At 43.8% G+C, this 20,115-nt stretch overlaps 1 protein-coding gene across 2 annotated transcripts; it reads right to left on the bottom strand.

Annotated features, from left to right (window-relative positions):
* Positions 1 to 503: 503 nt before the first annotated feature.
* On the bottom strand, positions 504 to 15,563 carry CD59 (CD59 molecule (CD59 blood group)). Of its 2 annotated transcripts, none has more exons than XM_077322119.1 (4): positions 15,398 to 15,563; positions 12,609 to 12,690; positions 11,980 to 12,081; positions 504 to 1,981 (listed from the first exon to the last, which is right to left on the bottom strand). In XM_077322119.1, exons 2-4 carry the CDS (start codon positions 12,658 to 12,660, stop codon positions 1,785 to 1,787), a joined length of 351 nt encoding a protein of 116 aa, XP_077178234.1. In that variant the 5' UTR covers positions 12,661 to 12,690; positions 15,398 to 15,563; the 3' UTR covers positions 504 to 1,784. The 2 variants fall into 2 exon arrangements, with proteins under 2 accessions (XP_077178234.1, XP_077178235.1); XM_077322120.1 differs by lacking the exon at positions 15,398 to 15,563 and adding an exon at positions 15,240 to 15,279.
* Between the last annotated feature and the right edge of the window lie 4,552 nt (positions 15,564 to 20,115).

A 20,115-nucleotide genomic window follows, 5' to 3' on the forward strand; every position in this document is an offset into this window, starting at 1 on the left:
TTAGAGTGGCATCGTATAACTCCCAGTCGGAAAATCCAAATATATATCCCTATACCAACTGCACATTATCAGTTCTGACATGGTGGCCATTCTTTTCCTTTTAATTCCACTGACTACACTAAATGCATATCTGTGTTTCCACTGTCTTCTTTCCCATTCTGGAGTATTGACCAGTGTAGTTGTTCTACTTTTAAAATAATCTGAAATGGTGAATTAGTTTTTATATAAGCTTAAAGCAATAAAGGTAGTAGTCCTCTGAGCTGAACTCTGATATTTATGTTTTCTAAACAATTATGAGGCAGCCACTTCAATGAAGAGACAGTCACCTCAAGCCCCAAGATTCTGTGACTTTGCATGTTGTGGACCCTATATGTATTAAAACCAGGTGACAGCATATTTATCTGAGACATGATTTTTTCCATCTAGACAAGTATCTCTGAACAATGCAAAGTTGGAGATCAGTTTCTTACCACAGAAAAGAATCCTGGAGACATCTTTGTAAGTATTTGTAAATATTTGTTTATTTATGTATCAGTTATTCAAGGCAAGGGTACAGAAATAGGCACACAGTCAACACTAGCACCAGTGCATCAGAGTCCCAAACTTGTTTCAGCTCTCTTGTAAACTCTTGGTACAGCCAACCACTGTCAGTTCTCTTCTGCCTCTGAACTAACCAGGCTATCAAGCACTAATATACAAATGGTGTCCTCTCCACTGTGAATAACAAAAATTGCAACACCATTTCTACACAGCTAATTAATTCCAGTGATTATAGACTGCATCCAAACCCTCGTAATAAAAGTCTGTTTAGTTAGGCTCTGTCCTACAGGCTATTTATTGTGTTCGAGAAAAAGAAGGGCTGTTTTTTATACCCTGCATTTCATGACCCAAAAAAGTCTCTAAGCTGCTTCCAATCACCTACCCTTCCTTCCTCCCCCCACAACAACCTGTGAGGTTGGTGGGGCTGAGAAAGTTCTGAGAGAACTGTGACTGACCCAGTTGGCTTCATGTGGAGAAGTGGGGAATCAAACTCAGTTCTCCAGATTAGAGTCCACTAGTCTTAACAACTATACCACACACATGCAGTGTTACTTTTTCTCACCCCAGTGAGAAGACTTTAGCCCTGAAAATAGTGCATCAGTGTTGCCATGGAGATCAGAGATGTTACCATCTGCCCAGATGTGGTAAAGTATTTAAGCATAAAGGATATACTGCTTTAAATAAGAACATTAGTCCTGGTGCAGAAAGATGGAAGGAAAGACAGAGGACAAGGAGGAAGGACTTGGTGGAAAGCCTACCTTGGGTGTCTAATTTTTATTAGATGTGAGTGCCTAGATAGGAGGCCCATGGGAGCCCCTGTAAGCTGCTCCAAACTTCCCCACACAGAACAGGAGTATAAGCACAAATTTTAAAATCCTAATGAAGAGTGGATGGCATATAAAATTTACAAGAACAATTTGTAAAGAAGGCAAATTGCTTATTCATGGCCCAAGTGCATATAACAAAAGCTTGTGGATACCACTTCCCAGTAAGGAGCCAGACACACTGTTGATGTCCAATTGCCAGAGGTGAGTCCCTGATGGAAAACACTTTTGAATCAAAAGATGGCTCCTCACACTGGAGGAACACATCGCCCTTAGATGAGCAGGCAGATACAACCCAGTGTTGGAGATACAAGCATAGGAGACATTTTATCTGACAGCCAGTTTACACATGCAACAGAAAATAATGCACAATCCAACAAGTACTTGAACTGCTGTTTGCCAAGTATCACTTGTTCCTCTTCAGATTAGAAGCAATGCAGTCAAAAAAGATGCTGTGCTGAGGGTGATCATTCTCCCTGCCATTGTTAATGGACCACTATTACACAAGTCTGACTTACAGCATCTAAACTTAAAGGTACCAGTGTTAAAGTGTTTCTCAATATTTTTGCCATCACATTGGGAATATTTCCAGCAGTTATAGGCCTCTCTTTGTTCACCTTAAAGAGAAAGAGAGAGAAGGGGGGGAAAGTTAGGTAAAATCATTTACTTTTTTGTTCAAAAGATGTTTGTGGCAGTTTTTCTCACCCAATTATAAACTCTACTTCATTTAAAAGAAAGCTGACCAGCTAAGGTATCATGATCCCCACTGAAATAATGGCAATATTATGGAATTTTGAGTTTTACTCCCTGGCCTTGGGATAAGATAGTTACCAGCAATTCCCTTCCAGGAATGTTTCACAGTTGTATGGAGACAGATGTGGCAAGCAGCATATGGTGAGATAAGATCCGTTGGTCACTGACACAGGCAGTTTGATTTCTCCTTGTGTTTTCGTAAACTACACTGAATTCCAGGGGATTGATTGGCTGTTTTGACAAAGAATTATCATTGGCTGTATTTGGTTGTGTGACACAGTCTACTAATGTAACAGAATTGATTTTTGCTATATATTCCCTGTCATGTAAGGAGTTCTTAGTCTGAGGAAGAGTGCTTATACTTGAAAGCTCACGCCCTGAATAAATCTTTGTTGGTCTTAAAGGTGCTACTGGACTCTGATTTTACAGAACTGTACAAAGCATTCCAAATGAGGCCACACCATAGTTCTATACAGGGGCATTACTATACCAGCCATTTTATCTTATGGACAGATGCCTCTGAGGCCGTCCCAGCAGCCCCTGCAGGTACAACTGCAATATACTTCCCTACAAGAGACAAGATAATTATGGACCAAGTGACTACATAGTGTTCCTCAGCATCCTACCATGGGGGTTTCACAAAGGGGAAAGGCCCCGTAAAAGCTAGAAGAGCACCATGAGTACAGTGCTTGAGTCCACTCACTGTTTGCTGAATACTGCTCACTACTGTCCTTATCTCTTGTGGCTCTTTTGCAAGGGTAAAGGCCAGGATGTACCCCCATTCACAATGCTGCTACCTGCTGAGCTTACAACATGATCAACAGCTGCACTGAACAGCATGCATGCAACTGCTCAGCTGTGGGGTTGTCCCACTGCAAGCTGCTTAAGAGACCATTATTTGACCATGACACTCATCCTTCTCACATGCATTCAGTGATATGAACAGCTCCACATTGTTATTTTACAATCTGTCAGCACAGTTTTCAAAGGCTTGGGTTCAGAACCTCCTTCTGGATGCTACTCAATATATGAATGGTTCCATCTATCTGACTACAATTTGGTGGTCAGAGATATATGTCACTCCATGACATCTGTCAGCTTCAGAATGGGATTTATCCTGGAAGGGGGTTGAGAGGGTCATTCATTGTCCACATGGTTGTGCTCAGACAAGAGGAGACAAGTTTCTGGGAGAATGTGAACAGCAGATGCTGGGATAGACAGAAACAGGTGGCAGCAAAGACCATCCTGAAGACAGCATAAGAACAGCTGCTAAATAGTAACTGAAGGCTAGGATACCCACTCAGCACAACAGCATCCCCAGGGATTGGGCTCAACTGTTCCTAACAGTCCTTCCAGGAATATTTACATGGTGATTGAACTGAATACCTTATACTATTTCTGTCCTGCACAAGTATCTTGCCTGAGCAAAATAAGGAAGCATTCATCTCAGCTGTTATAAAGTCCACCATGCAAGTAGAAATTCTTCTCAGGGAAAATGATCTGTGTGATTTGGAGATCACTTGTAACTTTGAGATATCTCAAGGCACCACCAGGAGGCTTGCAATCCTAGCAAGACCTGAGACTATATTTTCCCAGGGTCAGAAATGGTTGTCAGGGCAAGGAGAAACATGATAAGAAATCCTTGTGCAAACTGTGCAGAGTCCTTGCAATGGATCCAGCTGCAGTAGCTCTTGGTTAGGGATGCCAGCCTCCAAGTGGGACCCTGGAATTACAGTTCATCTCCACACTACAGAGATCAGTTTCCCTGGAGAAAATTGCTGCTTTGGGGGGGGGGTAGACTCTGGCATTTGACACAGCCCCCTCCTACTTGAATATATTTATCCCTTTGCTTGCATAAGCTTTTTTCCAGCCATCTTGTGCCAGCAGGGCTCTGAGAAGAAATTATGAGAGAAGAAAATTGGAGGAGACAATGTTGGGGGAGGGGGGAGTGTACAGCAGGTTCAGCTCCCATCCCTTTACCTTTGTGTGTGAACACAACAAAGCCACAGCAAACCAGACAGATGAACAGAAAAACATTCTGTCCTCCTGACTCCTACCCAGGTTAGTTGGCTCATGTAAAAAAAAAGTATATATATTAAAAACACACACACACAAGTGAAGTAATCATTCTGAGACTCTGGAGTAATTCTGATTGAGAATGACTGCTCTCGCATGTACGATACTGCTTCCAGGCTTTTTCCTTATTTGTTGCTGGACAAAGGTGAGATTTTATTGCCAGTTAAGTAGATTTATAGCCCTTCCTTCCATTTCTCACTTGGCTTTTTCCCAACAGGCCACTGGGGAAGGAGCAGGAGTACCTCCTGTGAAGGTACAGTGCATGAGCCTCCTTCGGGTAGGGAAAAGCGGCATATAAGAACCAACTCTTCTTCTTCTTCTTCTTGCTCCAGTTCAGTATCTTGCCTTGAAATAAGTAGCTTCCCATCTCCCACCTCAGACCTAAGGTCTTACATAGGATAGGCTGTCATCCCACAAGTGAACTGCAGAAGTGTATATGGATAATGTTGCTGGTACACCTATTTTTCCTTCCCTGGATGACAGCATATTACAAAGGGACAACTTTTCTCTTTTGAGTTCCAAGGAATGTGTTCATTATTCTGGGCAGGCCACAGATCTCCCTACAGCCAAGAATGCTGAGTTGCTTTTGTTCCTTCCCTCATCGTTTTCCAACTTAGCTTCAAAAGCCCTACCCTGGCATCCAGGGTTTATACCTGCACTGCCAGCATAATTTTTATTGATTGATTTGATTGATTGATTTACTATTCCAATTTATATCCCGCCACTATCAAGACAGTCTCATAAACCCCCAAAAGATAACATTTTTGCTGGCCCTGCAACTAAGCTATAAAATGTATAGCTTAGCCAATACAGTTATGTTTTTGGCACAATAATATAAAATCAGATAGGGTGCAGATAAAAAGATATCCAATTATTCTGCAGTATGCCAAATGCTTTCAACCAGCAGATTCTCTTGGGCAGATTCCACATGGGTGGAAAAGGCTGACAGGGCAGTCATATGGAAGTGGGGCTAATCCTTGGTAACATATGCAACCTCCAGGCAGGCTCCTGGCCTGGGCCTGCCACAGATCAGGCCATCAATTGCCCCAAGCTAACGGAACGCGGATTCTTCTGTGTGACCTTAGCCCGCTGTGGGGGCTAACAGGGCATGTCCTGAAGCAAGCCGATGTAGACAGGAAGGTCCATGGCAGGCACTGCCTTATGGTGGCCCAGAAGGGGCTTTCAGAGCGCTTCACCATGCCATGCGGTGGTCTGGGGCATTTATTTTCCTGCACAATAACCTCATCCCCCCACCCACGTGGCAGAGCCATTATGCCGCTTTTTTAAACCAGAGGTACACATTTCAGCATCGGAGCAGGTCCCATGCTGAAATTTGTCCCCTGTGAGGACACAAAAAGCTGTGGACCATGCAGATCCGCAGCAACACACTGCTGGTGGCCTGGCGCAGCCTCCACCATGCAAAATCACCCTTAGATCCCATGAGATCTCCAAATATTGGAGAATCTTTTCACTATGGTATGCTATAATGCCCTGCCTTCAGTCCTCCTAGAAGCCAGATGCCACTCTGTCCCACTTTCTCAACAGCTCTGTCCATGCCATACAGAGAATCTATTAAACATGTTCTCCTGCACTGCTCATTCTATAATGGCATTTAATCTTAGTATATTGCTCCAACAGTCAGCGTTACCAAGAAGATCTGAACATAGAATCATAGAATTGGAAGAGACTTCCTGGGTCATCTAATCCAACACCGTGCACTATGCAGGACACCCACAACCCTATTGCTCATCCGATGTAACCTGCCCCTCCCTTAAACCTTCACAGAATCAGCCTCTGTCAGATGGCTATCCAGCCTCTGTTTAAACATTTCCAAAAGTTGAGAACCCACCTGAGGAAGCCTGTTCTACTGAGAAACCACTCTGTCAGGAACTTCTTCTGGATGTTTAGATGGAATTTCTTTTGAATTATTTTCATCTCATTGGTTCTGGTCTGTCCCTCCAGGGCAAGAGAGAACAACTCTGCTCCATCCTTTATATGGCAGCCTTTTAAATACTTGAAGGTAGTTATCAGATTCCCACTGAGTCGTCTCCTCTCCAGGCTAAACAGACCAAGCTCCCCCAACCTTTCTTCATGCATCTTGGTCTCCAAACCCCTCACCATCTTTGTTGCCCTCCTCTGGACAGGCTCCAGTTTGTGTACAACCCTCTTCAACTGTGGTGCCCAAAACTGAACACAGTACTCCAAGTGAGGCCGAACCAGAGCAGAGCAAAGCAGTACCACTCTGTTTGATACAGCCCACAACCCCATTTGCCTTTTAGCCACTGTCACACTGTTAACTCATGTTCAATGTGTGGTCTTACTAAGACTCCTAGATTCTTTTTGCACATACTACTGCCAAGACAAGTATCCCCCATTCTGTATTGGTGTAGATGTTTTTTTCTACCTAAATGCAGAACTTTACATTTGTCCCTACTGAATTTCATTTTATTCAGTTTAGCCCACTTCTCGAGCCTATCAAGATCATACTGTATTCTGATTCTGCCTTCTGTTGTGTTTGTTACGCCTCCCAGTTTAGTATCATCTGCAAATTTAATAAGTATCCCGTTCTAATCCCTTATCAACCTCATTTATAAATATGTTGAACAACACAGCCCCCTGGACAGATCCCTGGGGTACTCCACTAGTCACTCTTCTCCAAGAAGATGCTGAACCATTAACGAGTACCCTCTGGGTACAATCAGTCAAGCAGTTACCGATCCACCTGACAGAATTAGGATCCATACAGCATTTTACCAGTTTGTCAACAAGATCATCATGTGGAACCTTATCAAAAGCTTTACTGAAATCCAGATAAAGTATATCTGCAGCATTCCAGCAAGGTAGTTACTTTCTCAAAAAATGAGATAAGGTTGGTCTGACATGACTCATTCTTAACATAAAGACAACTTTATGTCTCTCCCTTTATTGCAGATTCCTCTTGTTGTTGTTAGGTGCTAAGTAGTGTCCGACCCATCGTGATCCCATGGACAATGATCCTCCAGGCCTTCCTGTCCGCTACCATTCCCCGGAGTCCATTTAAATTTGTACCTACTGCTTCAGTGACACCATCCAGCCACCTCATTCTCTGTCGTCCCCTTCTTCTTTTGCCCTCAATCACTCCCAGCATTAGGCTCTTCTCCAGGGAGTCCTTTCTTCTCATGAGGTGGCCAAAGTATTTGAGTTTCATCTTCAGGATCTGGCCTTCTAAGGAGCAGTCAGGGCTGATCTCTTCTAGGACTGACCGGTTTGTTCGCCTTGCAGTCCAATGGACTTGCAAGAATCTTCTCCAGCACCGGAGTTCAAAAGCCTCAATTCTTTGACGCTCGGCCTTCCTTACAGTCCAACTTTCACAGCCATACATTGCAACTGGGAAGACCATAGCCTTGACTAGATGCACTTTTCTTGGCAGGGTGATGTCTCTGCTTTTTAGGATGCTGTTTAGATTTGCCATAGCTTTCCTCCCTAGGAGCAAGCGTCTTTTAATTTCTTTGCTGCAGTCCCCATCTGCAGTGATCTTGGAGCCCAGGAAAATAAAATCTGTCACTACCTCCATTTCTTCCCCATCTATTTGCCAGGAATTGAGAGGGCCGGATGCCATGATCTTCGCATTCTTGATGTTGAGTTTCAAGCCAACTTTTGCACTCTCCTCCTTCACCCGCATCAAGAGGCTCTTTAGTTCATCTTCGCTTTCTGCTATTAGAGTGGTATCATCTGCATACCTGAGGTGGTTGATATTTCTCCCTGCAATCTTGATCACAATTTGTGACTCATCTAACCTTTCTCGCCTTTCTCATGATGTGCTCCGCATACAAGTTAAATAGGCAAGGCGACAGTATACACCCTTGCTGAACTTCTTTATCAATTTTGAACCAATCAGTGACTCCATGCCCGGTTCTCACTGTTGCTTCTTGACCTGCATATAGGTTTCTCAATAGACAGATAAGATGCTCTGGTATTCCCATCTATTTAAGAACTTGCCACAATTTGTTGTGTTCCACACAATCAAAGGCTTTAGAATAGTCAATGAAGCAAAAGTAGATGTTTTTCTGGAACTCCCTAGCTTTCTCCATGATCCAGCGTTATGTTGGCAATTTAATCTCTAGTTCCTCAGCCTCTTCTAAATCTTGCCTGTACTTCTGGAAGTTCTCCGTCCACATGTTGCTGGAGCCTGGCTTGTAGGATTTTGAGTATAACTTTGCTAGCATGAGAAATGAGTGCAATGGTGCGGTGGTTTGAACATTCTTTGACATTGCCCTTCTTTGGGATTGGAATGTAAATTGACCTTTTCCAGTCCTGTGGCCATTGTTGAGTTTTCCAAGATTCCTCTTAGGAGATAACTAATAAAGTTGTCAAATTTTGCCTTCAAGCATGTGGGATGCAAAAGTGACTGATTGGGATGCAAAAGTGACCCAATAGCTTTCTTTTTACTATTACTGCTGACTCTCCAGAGCTGATTTTGTATCAAAATACTTTTTAAAAATAAATATACTCAGTCTCAGTGTTAGTGCTGCAAGCATCTGCATCTTAAGAATTGGCAATATTACGAAACTATTTTTAAAACTTCATGTTTTAATAAAATAATTTGGATTTTACATACTTTACTAGAACACAAAGTTCATACTACTGAAAAAAAATCACTGTTCTAGTAGCAGCAGCCCATGGAGAAAAGGCCAACGAACAATGCAGTGCTGTGAATAAACAGCCCACAGCAGTGTTGTGAATATGCAGCACAAAGGGTTTGAAATAAACCAGAGGCGCCAGCATTCCATATTCCATAGTTGGTATTGTTGCCCTTTGCAGGTCCCTTTGCAAAAGGGACAGGAATCCAAGTGCCAACAATGATCAGAAACTGGCAAAGTGCACTTCCAGAGGGATGTCAGAAACAAACTCTGATGTTCAAAGTCAGAGTACCTTTATTGAACTTCAGCTGGGGTATCCCTCTGATAGTTCAGTAAGACTCTTAAGAATGAATAAGGCTCTGCACATATCTGACAGTAATTTGGGATTGTTCCAAATGAGGAAAGGACATTTGTGTAGCTGAACGATATAGGAGGTGGTGTAAGGTACAATTAGCCCCAGAATACTTAGTGCTTTGCTTATCCTAGAATCCTTTCATCTGATCTCCTTCAAGGTGTGCATGTGGAACTGCACTTCAGGGCCTTTCAAAAACTTTCATTGGTGCAAAATGCAATAGCAGATTGATAGCAGACATTAGCTGCTAGAACATGCAATTCCGGTATTAGTGATCAATTTCTTTCTGGCACAACTTATTTTATAAAGGCCTGCATGACCCAAAGAATGACTGCCTGGTAGCCAGTCTTCCATCCTTGTGCATGGTGATGGAATAGACAGTAGCTGCATAGCTTCAGGCATTCTATAAGTGTTATCTAGACCAAACTCAACCTAGATTCAGGTTTGGGGCAGAAATGGCCTCTGTCTCTCTCACTGATCGTTCTCCTGGATCTTGTGGTGGCTTTTCATACCACTCACTGAATTCTGGCGAGACTGGCTGGGAATGGAGTGAAAGACACTATGGTTTAGAGATCCAACTCTTAATTGGCCAAGTAATTCCATACTGTGGTGATGAGGGATTGTTCTTCAGCCCCATGGCATTTATTCTAGTATCCCATGTGTATGCAACTTGCTCCCCATCTACGTGGAATTTCTCAGATAAACTTTTTTGGGGGGGGGGGAACTAGGGGGGTATTGCATAACGTGCCCCCAATATACGGATGATACCCACCTGTTTCTCCTTAAAAGCTGATAAAGTCAACGAGGTCCTTGTGGATGTCCTGAATAGGTGCCCAGAGAAGGTAACAGGATAGATGAGGGGCAATAAACTGGTGGGAAGCTGGATACTGGGCCAGAATTTTTCTGCTAGTAAAACACTGGGCAGATGAGGCAGCATCAGAGAGACCCAAGGTCAGCACTTCATTCTGTTGCAGACACCCTCAGTCTAACCCAGGGGTAGTCAACCTGTGGTCCCCCAGATGTTCATGGACTACAATTCCCATGAGCCTCTACCAACAAATGTTGATTGTTTATGAATAGGAGCATCATATAAATTGCTTTGAGCCCATATTCCCCACAGTTTTCCTGGCCTCCTGTCCCACAAAAGTTGCCCCCTCTCAGTGGCTACCAGGGCTTTTGCCTATTTAAACAAAATTACAAAATAAAATTGTTCTATCAATATACTGTTGTAATAATGGGTGCAACAAGTTCTATAAATTCCTGGCTTTCAGTTCATCTCTGCCCCCTTTCCTTGTGATGATATGCCTTTCCCTTGTATCTATGTACGAGAAGTGGTAGAGTATTCAGATAACTTGCTACTCCTATTGTTCAAATAGTATGTTGATTAATAAAAATTAAAAGCCCCCCCCCAAGACTGTCAGGAAAGAAATGGCTGCTGTGAGGACTGGTTCAGAGAAAATGGCTGCCATGTGGGCCAGAAAATTCACATTTACCTATCCTCATAGCAGCCACCCAGGTTTTACTGAGTTATTTCCCAAAACTTCAGAGCAAAGCAGGTTTGAGAAATATTGAAGAAAATCTGGAAAAGGCACCAGAGGTATATGAACAATGCTCGGGGGAAACAAAATGCTTCCCCAAAGCATTGAACTTGGTGGAGGTAAGCCATGTATAAAAAACCATAAAGGCAGGCCATAAATGAAATATAGCCAAATTGGAAGGGGGGGGGAGATAAAAGGTAAGTATGTTGCCAGGACAGAAGAAGAGAGGGAAACAAGCTCTCAGGAGGGAAAGAGGAAATTACAATCCTTGCAGATTCTCTACTGTATAACTGGACCTGCTATTCAGCCCAAGTTTTCATGGTAAGAGGGTGCCAGGGGGGGATGGAGTAGGGAAACCTGAAGATAAAAAGGGAAACAAAGGTAGGTTGGCAGGTGGGTGGGAATAAGAAAGGCTATGGAGGCTTCTAGGAAAGAAAAAGGAAATAGTGAGGAAGGGGAGAAATGAGATACCCCCCTGCAAGTCCTTCCTGGTACACCTATAATTTCTAAAAAAAGGTTATGGTGTATCATAATTGTTACTGCTGTTATCCACATCACACTCCTTTGGAAGGATGATTCAGATTTGAAGTATTCAAGTTGAAGTATTCCCAGTTTTTCCTCTGATGATCCCTATGGTTTGTGAATAAAAACACTCAACTTTGCGCAGACTTGAAATTGCTCTGCAAATTTGTTAGTCACCAAGAATCTTCAAGAGGAAAGAAATTGGTGGGTGAACTTCATGTAGCAAAACAAGTGACCTATTCAGCCCCAAGTTTACCACAATCCATAATCTCTACGTAGGTAAAGGTAAAGGTATCCCCTGTGCAAGCACCGGGTCATGTCTGACCCTTGGGGTGACGCCCTCTAGCGTTTTCTTGGCAGACTCGATACGGGGTGGTTTGCCAGTGCCTTCCCCAGTCATTACTGTTTACCCCCCAGCAAGTTGGGTACTCATTTTACCGACCTCGGAAGGATGGAAGTCTGAGTCAACCTTGAGCCGGCTGCGGGGATCGAACTCCCAGCCTCATGGGCAGAGCTTTCAGACTGCATGTCTGCTGCCTTACCACTCCGCGCCACAAGAGGCTCAATCTCTAGGTAACACGACCCTAAAATAATTCCACAGAGAATAATCTCACTTCAATAGCCACATGAAGCCACATACATGACAAGAACATAAGTGCATAAAAGCCAACACATGAATTACTGAAAATATTACAAGGCAGTCACGTGTTATGCTTGCACACATGAATAAATAATTGTGTGTAAAGAAGTCATACCCAAGTTGACCCAGATGCAAGAATCATATTCTGATGAACAATTCTTCTCAGTTTTGCATAGATTGGGACCGGGAATACAGTCATAACATTTTATGACACTTTCTAAATAAGAGAAAAAGAGCAGGATAATTTTATATAGGCTTACTGCATGAAACAGAATTCCTGAAATACAACAACTCTAAAGTTGGTTTTAGCAGGCGTCATGCCCAGACAGAAACAATAATACTGATCCTAGGAGCAATAACTTCCTCCATAGGAATGCCTCCAAGAGTAATTTGATACCCTGAAGAGGCAGAGCCCCCAACCATGTCACTTAATCTAGAAAGGAGCTTCTAGTAATAGTTGTCTCCCCTAAGCAAACACATTTTGGGGATCCAATGCAAAACCTAGTGATTCCAAAGCAAGAGAAAACCCTACTGCATAAAAATGCCCTTCCCCATAATAACAGCTGAATAAGTACTCACAGAACGTTCACTCTCAAATCGGTATTGAGAAATTCAGCTAGTGTCAATTGTTATCCAAGCCCTCACATACTCCAGAACAAGTCCAGACACTCTACCTTGCCTCTTCTCATTGTCTTGTAGTTCTGCAATGTATTATTTATTTTAGCGAACCATCAGAATACCTACCAGAATGGTAGAACAAAGCGACAAAGGCAACAACAATCAAGAGACACTTCATCTTCTTGTTTGTTTGTTATGCTTCCTTAACCTGTAGAGCAAGAACACAGTTAAAACATCGATTGAAATGTTATGTTTTGAAACATGCAGCATTATCTACTTGTTAACTCAGAAGCAAAACCTTCCAAACTGGACAACTCCAAATTAGGCATATTTAGGTTCTCTGAAATCAAAGGACAATGGACAATTTGAAAATGAAAAGATGGCAGCATTTTTTTTTAACTATTTGAGGTTCAGGATAGCTTTAAATACTTTCATTAGTATTCATTATTGAGAAGAAGAGAAAAAGAAGAGTTGTTTTTTATATGCCACTTTTCTTTACCAGAAAGTCTCAAAGCAGTTTATAATTGCCTCCTCTGTGCGTTCCCATTGTTGTGGTTCCAGCCAAGTCCCTCCCCCTGGCTCTCTCCTCCGAACTTCCGGCGAAGCGATCGCCTTTTTTTTTTCTGAGCGAGCAGAAAGCGACGAACCGGCAAGCCTTCATTCACCCAGCGAGGCTTCTCTGGCTACAGTCCCTCCACAGAACTGCTTTAAAGCTCCCCTAAGTCACCAAGCACAACACAGCCCCGTTTGCAAGTTCACTTTATTTTCGGCCAAAAATCGTGCCCGTGCACGGGGGGGGGTCACTCGGGGGAGCGTGGTAACAATGACTCACCAGCTCACACGCCAACTAGATGGGTCTCTACGTTAGGAGGAATCAAGGCATATTCGTTGCAACATGTTTTTCTTTTTTTAAAAAACCCTGTTCTTAAAGGGAAAGGGGCTTTTCGGGAGCATGATAACAGCCACCCATTGGCTGTTAGTTGAATTGACGGCCCGGGGCGGGACAAAGCACAAAAAAAATCGCTTCCTGTATAGCGATTTTTGCGAGACCGGAAACCTGTGGGAAACGATTGAAACGCTACTGGATTCCACTATAAAGGCAGGTATATGTAACGCCAAGATTGCACTATTAAAAATTGTGTTTCCGCTTTCAGGAACCAATTGGCAACATTGGTCCTTGTGCGGAATGGGCCTGGGTCCAGTATAACCCCAAGGCTTTTAACTGAGTCTGCAAAGTCAGCAGAACTCCAGAATAGTGGGGAGCACAATTGCCCTCAATATCTCTGCCTTCCCAACCAACATCACCTCAGTATTTCAGGGTTTAGTTTCGTTGTTCACTTTTAGCCTATTTACCACAGCCAGGCAGCAAATTAGAACCTCTACCGCATCACCAGGATACTTGGATAAGGATACATAGAGCTGTCTATCACCCATGTATTGACGAAAACCAACATCAAAAGCTACAAATAATTTATTCGAAGGGATTTACTAAGGATTTATTCTAAGCCTGGCAAGCACAGAGGATAGAATTGTGCCTTGTGAAATGCCAGTTGGGATTGGTCTTCATCAGGGGTTCCCAATCTTTTTGAATCTGTGGCCACTTTCAGAATTCTGGCTCAGGTAGGTGTAGCCCATCACAAAATGGTTGCAGTAAAAGGCAGGGCCAGGAACAAAATGCCAAGGAGCATGGCTATGCATCATTCTGATAGTAATACTTCAATATTTCAGGCAGGAGCTCTGTTTGGCAGGATGCCTTTCAAAATACACATATTGTTTTTAATTATTCATAGCACTTAGAAGGGCTAGGCCATGAAAGCAGCATCAATTGCCACAAAACTATATAAGGGGATGAGTACACTATAAAAGCGACTTCTTGCAATTTAACATTTCTCTTTCGCCTGCTTTGTTATAAAGATGCATAATTATTTGTTAAAAATAATTTATATTCTAAGTTTCCCCACACAATATAGTTCCTTTGGTTCTAGACAAGCAGCACATTAATAATCACGCTGAACTATACAGCTCAGACAGCACTACAGCAACTGGCCTCAGCTTTAAGGAGTCATGCTAGTCCTTTCCACTTCCAGGATATATTTTGTAAGCAGCCTTGAGTTCTGCAAGATGGAAAGCTAAATGTTTTCAATAGTCTGCGGGCAAGCCCAGTGAAGCTACACCCAAAGCTTCAGGAGAAAAGAATACTTCAGAGTATTATCCAAGGAAGCAAAGGGGTAGAAGAAAACGTTTTTCTCAAAGGAAGGAAAGAATTATTCTTGGTTGTCACCGTTTTGGGATTTTGCTCCAGTCAGATAAGCACTTAAAGCATTCCTCGAATACTGCTACCAGTATTTATTAGCGAATTTAAGCATAGCTGTGATGCTTTCTGCTCGGAGCCCCGCTGCTTGGCCACCCGACATTGTCAATCCGGTCTTCGCCCTACAGTACAAGCAAGTTTCCAAAGCCATTAAACAAGCGGGGCAATGAGAAGTTGCGCCGCCGCCTGTTACTTTCCCACTCCAAGAGGGCGAGGAACACGAGCCTTTACTAAAACTAACTGCGCCCTCCGCCCGCCCCCCTTTTAGGGCGCGGCGCTGCCAAACGACTCCGAAATCTTTCTCTACCAGTCTATAACCTCGATCTCCTAGACTAGCTAGCCTCCAGGAGGGGCCGGGAGATCTCCCGGTATTGCAATTGATCTCCAAAGACAGGCTCCCGTGGCGAAATTGGGCGCTTTGGAGGGTCAACTCAACGGCATCGTACCTTGCTGAAGTCCCCAGTCGCCTCCCACAAAATCTCCAGGTATTTCCCAACCCAAAACTGACAACACTGACCCACAGGCGACCTCCCAAATCGTTCCAACCAATCATTATTACAGCCAATGTCATTTTTTTCTCAAGGGGGAGCAAGTATTGACTTACCCGCGACGAAGCCGCGCCCTCCCGAAATTAGTTCTCCAAGCTGCCGCCAGCTGGGGAGTTTATATAGAGGCGCTCGCCATTGGCCCAAACTTGCCGTTGGCCAAAAAGAGCGTCTCTTGATTGGTTGCGAGTCCATCGGAGGGGGTTGCAGCCGGGGCGCGGCGTCTTGGCGGACGGGCGCGAGAGCCCTGCAAACAAAGGGCATCTGAACAGATTTCTCGCCGGCGGCGAACGCGAGGGAGGAATCGAAGGCTGTAAGGTGTTGCCAACAGAGCCCCCAGACTACCAACATCACGGCTGTATCTTTCTTCTGACTACGCAAACCAAAGAATCCTGCGAGCCGTAGCTGAAGAAGATGGCGAGAAAGGAAGCCTCTTGACGCCACTCACCGAAGGAGGATCCCACAGATTCCTGGGGAGAGAGGCTGACCGCGTTGCACATCGAGGAGAATGTGGTGGGAAGAGGCGAGGCGACCGCAGCGCCTCAGCATGCAAGTGAAGGATCGTGGAAGCTCATATTCAGGAACTGCCGATCCAAAACTCAGTAGATTAATAGAGGCTGTCGTTTCTTTCAGCAGCGATCAAGGCCACTGTGCCGCATTTAGTTCCCCATTCTATCATCGCCACAACTCTGTGAGGTAAGTTAGGTTAAGAGAGAAGGACTGGCTCACTCAGCCACCTGCATAGCAGAGAGGAAATTTGAACCTGGGACTCTGACATAAGTTTGCATAAAATCATAGAGTTGGAAGGGACCTCCTGAGTCATCTAGTCAAACCCTCTGCACAATACAGGGACTCACAACCACCCAATTTCATGCCTAAGTGATTCCCACCCCCCACCCCAAAAATCCCTAGCCTCCAGCCTGGCTTGGAGGAAATTCACCGACCATCCCACAGCGGCGATCAGCAGTGGATATGCAAGGACAGACACATCCCTTCCTGCCCACCCTCTCACAATCTGCCTAAGTTAATAAAATCAACATTTCAGTCAAATGATTATCTAGCCTCTGCTTCAAAACTTCCAGAAGAACCCACCACCTCCCAATGAAGCCTGTTCCACTGAGGAACCACTCTAACTGTCAGGAACTTCTTCCAGATGTTTAACTGAAAATTCTTTTGAATTAATTTCAACCTATTGGGTCTGCTCCGACCCACTGAGTCCACAGAAAACAATTCTGCTCCATCTTCTATATGATAGCCCCTCAATTATTTGATGATTATCACCTACATTAATTTTGGAAGGATCCAACATACCATGCAGCCCCAAACTCTATTTACCGATTAAATTGCCAAATCAATATGGATATTTCTGGCAAGCAGTAGGTCAGGACTCTCAGGTGTGTCAGCTTTGGGCTTGTGAGCCCAAAGGAGTAGCCTGGGGTCCCCCCCCTGCTGGATAGAGTGCCATGCCTCCTACAAATCTTGGCACATACACACACACTGAGAGGAGCAACAACAGCACAAATTATTCCCTTGCTCTGACTTGTGCCTCACTGTACTGCACATCCCACTGCATGGTTTAGGACAGGGGTAGTCAAACTGCGGCCCTCCAGATGTCCGTGGACTACAATTCCCAGGAGCCCCCTGCCAGCGAACGCTGGCAGGGGGCTCCTGGGAATTGTAGTCCATGGACATCTGGAGGGCCGCAGTTTGACTACCCGTGGTTTAGGATTTATTTTTCCAGTCTCTTTGGCTGATGCTCACAGTCCTGTCATTACCCTGATTTCATCTTCCTCCCCTGTGACTGTAAAGTTACACAAGTTCCAGTCTTGCTTGCAACTTTGCGTACCACATGCTGCCACCTGTGGGCTAAAAATGGATCCCACATCAGGAAAGCATGGAGATCTGTGCACTAGAGCAGTGGTTCCCAAACATTTTTGGGCTGCTGCCCCCTCAGCTCCTAGGCAATATCCCTGGTTCCCCCCTAACCACACATAGGAATACACACCTCTTTCCCTACTGCAGATTTAAAGCACACTATATTACCTACACTTCTCTTTTGGTTGTTGTGCTGTGACCGGATTTTAGTCTGGAAAAAATATATTTCTAAAAGTCATTTATAAAAGGCAATTTGGGTCTTAATTGGGAAGAAAGACAGATGGAGAAATATAATCCCATCCAGCCCATCTTCTGAAGCAGTTGTTTTTTTTCAGGATGCTAATCAGGGTTGACCCTGGTCAGCACTAGGATGTGAGACCAGGGAGGAAGTGCAGGATTCCTACTACCCAGAGCATGGCAATGACAAGCCACATTGGAACATCTCTCACTAGGAAAATGCAGCTGCAGCAGGATGAGTCTGCCCCCTTGCTGCTTAAAAATCCCTCACCACCCCCTTGGATCCTTCCACCATCCCCAGAGGGGACATACTGCATATTTATTTTTCCCATGTTTGTTTGAATAACAACTGAATTTCAAGGGAACTGATTGGCTGTTTTGGCAAAGAATTATCATTGGCTGTATTTGGATGTGTGACACGGTTTACTAATGTAACATAATTAATTTTTGCTAAATATTCCCATGGTCATGTAAGGAGTTCTTAGTCTGACGAAGAGTACTTGCACTCGAAAGCTCACGCCCTGAATAAATCTTTGTTGGTCTTAAGGGTGCTACTGGACTCTGATTCTATTGAGGTATTTCTAGCATGTCCCAGAATACAAGTCCAGGGTCTTAAGAGAAGGCCATGCTCTTATCTGACTGTCTGCCATTTAATAAGTGCTTTGGGATGCAGGTGTTCCAAAACCTACTTCTTGCCTGTGGGCAGTGCTTCCACTGCAAGCTTCATTGGGAGGGATGGCTTTTTCATCAAAGGACAAACCACTGCCTCTTTGAGTTCCCTTGGGAACTCGCTTGTTGAAAAGGAGAGGTTAACTATCTCCTGAAGGGGCTTCCTATCCTCTCATCTCTAGTTCCTAATGTTCTCACACAAATTAAAATCTAATTAAGGGTAAATCAATGTACTTTGGGTAAGCAATGCTAATGTTACAGGTATATTCATGGGGCATGAACTGGTGGTAAATGACAAGTGAAAAGGTCAAGGAATTATGGTGAATTGTACAATAAAAACATCAATGTCATGTGCAGCAGCAGCCAAATATGTGACAAGAATTAGTAGGGAAAAATTAAAAATGAAATGGATAGGATTGTAATGTCCTTATGTAGACTTATAGAATCGTACAATTGAAAGGGGCCCCACGACCCCTAGTTCAACCCCCTGCTCAATGCAGGATCAGCCTAAAGCATCCATGATAAATATATGTCCAGCCACTGCTTACTGCCAGTGAGGGGAGCTCACCACCTCCCCAGGGAGCTTTCCCTCCTGATATCTAGCTGGGACCATTCTACACAGTTTGAACATTTTACTGTGGGTCCTATCCTCTGCTAACAAGAACATCTCCCTCCTCCAAGTGACTACCTTTCAGATACTTAAATACTTAAAGAGAGCAATCATGTCCCCTCTCAATCTAAAGATGATGGACAAAGTTTCTGCAAGCTCTCCAGAAAGTTCTTTGAGAACTCCTGGGTGCACACCATCTGCCCCAGGGGATTTGAATTCATTCCGTGCAGCCAAGTGCCTTTCGACAACCTCTCTGTCCATGTCAACCCACCACCCAAACACTATACTTTGCCTACTATCCCTAGATGTGTCCATATTCTTCTGGGGTAAAGGGAGACAAAATAGGTACTGAGCCTTTCTGCTTTCTTTGTCCTCCATCTTCACCCAACAGCAGACCTGTTGCCTCATTTGCATTTGCTCCTCATATATCTGAATCTTTCTCGTTATAGTGGGCCTCCCTGGCCAGTCTCAGCTCAATCCCAGCTTTTGCCTCTCTGATGGACGACCTATAGTGCCTTGTAACCTGCAGCTACTCTTCTTATAGTACAGTCGACAGTTTATTATGTACAGTTGTAAGCACACTTTAAAAGGTTTTTAAAAAGTGACAACCAACATGATTTAAGAATAATTTCTCTATAGGAAATGAATGTGCAGTATTTCAGTTTTAAAATAAGATGTCAGGGAAAGAAATGTGATTGCGGTTTATACATTTTTACTATGGAAAAAGTGGAAATTAACACTGAAAATAGCTGATGGGTAGTAGACTAACAACAGAGATTACAGAGAACTAAGATTAAGTCTATCAATGGCTACTAGGCATTGGTATAGTGGTTGGTATAGAGCCAGGTTGGTATAGTGGTTAGGAGTGCAGACTTTTAATCTGGAGAGCCAGGTATGATTCCGCACTCCCCCACATGCAGCTAGCTGGGTGACCTTGGGCTCACCACAGCACTGATAAAGCTGTTCTGACCCAGCAGTAATATCAGGGCTCTCTCAGCCTCACCCACCTCACAGGTGTCTGTTGTGGGGAGAGGAAAGGGAAGGCGACTGTAAGCAACTTTGAGACTCCTTCGGGTAGAGAAAGCAGCAGATAAGAACCAACTCTTTTTCTAACTAACCTTGTGCCGTATGCCTTCTTCGACAAATAGATGGATGATATGGAACAGTGTATTGGAGTACATTCAGAAAAGTTCCCCTGATGTGGATAACTGTAGTTATCTGTGGATAACTAAATCCATGGATTGGGACCACATAGAGACTAAGGAGATTTTTGAGTAGTTCATTGAGTGCTCTATTTACATAATCATAAATTTCAAAAGAGGGAATTTAAATCCCCCCCCCAATACAATTGTGTATTTCAGGGAAGTGCTATAGCCAGGCACTGTG

This window comes from Paroedura picta, chromosome 2, assembly GCF_049243985.1.
Source record: "Paroedura picta isolate Pp20150507F chromosome 2, Ppicta_v3.0, whole genome shotgun sequence".
Classification (NCBI taxonomy): Eukaryota; Metazoa; Chordata; class Lepidosauria; order Squamata; family Gekkonidae; genus Paroedura; species Paroedura picta.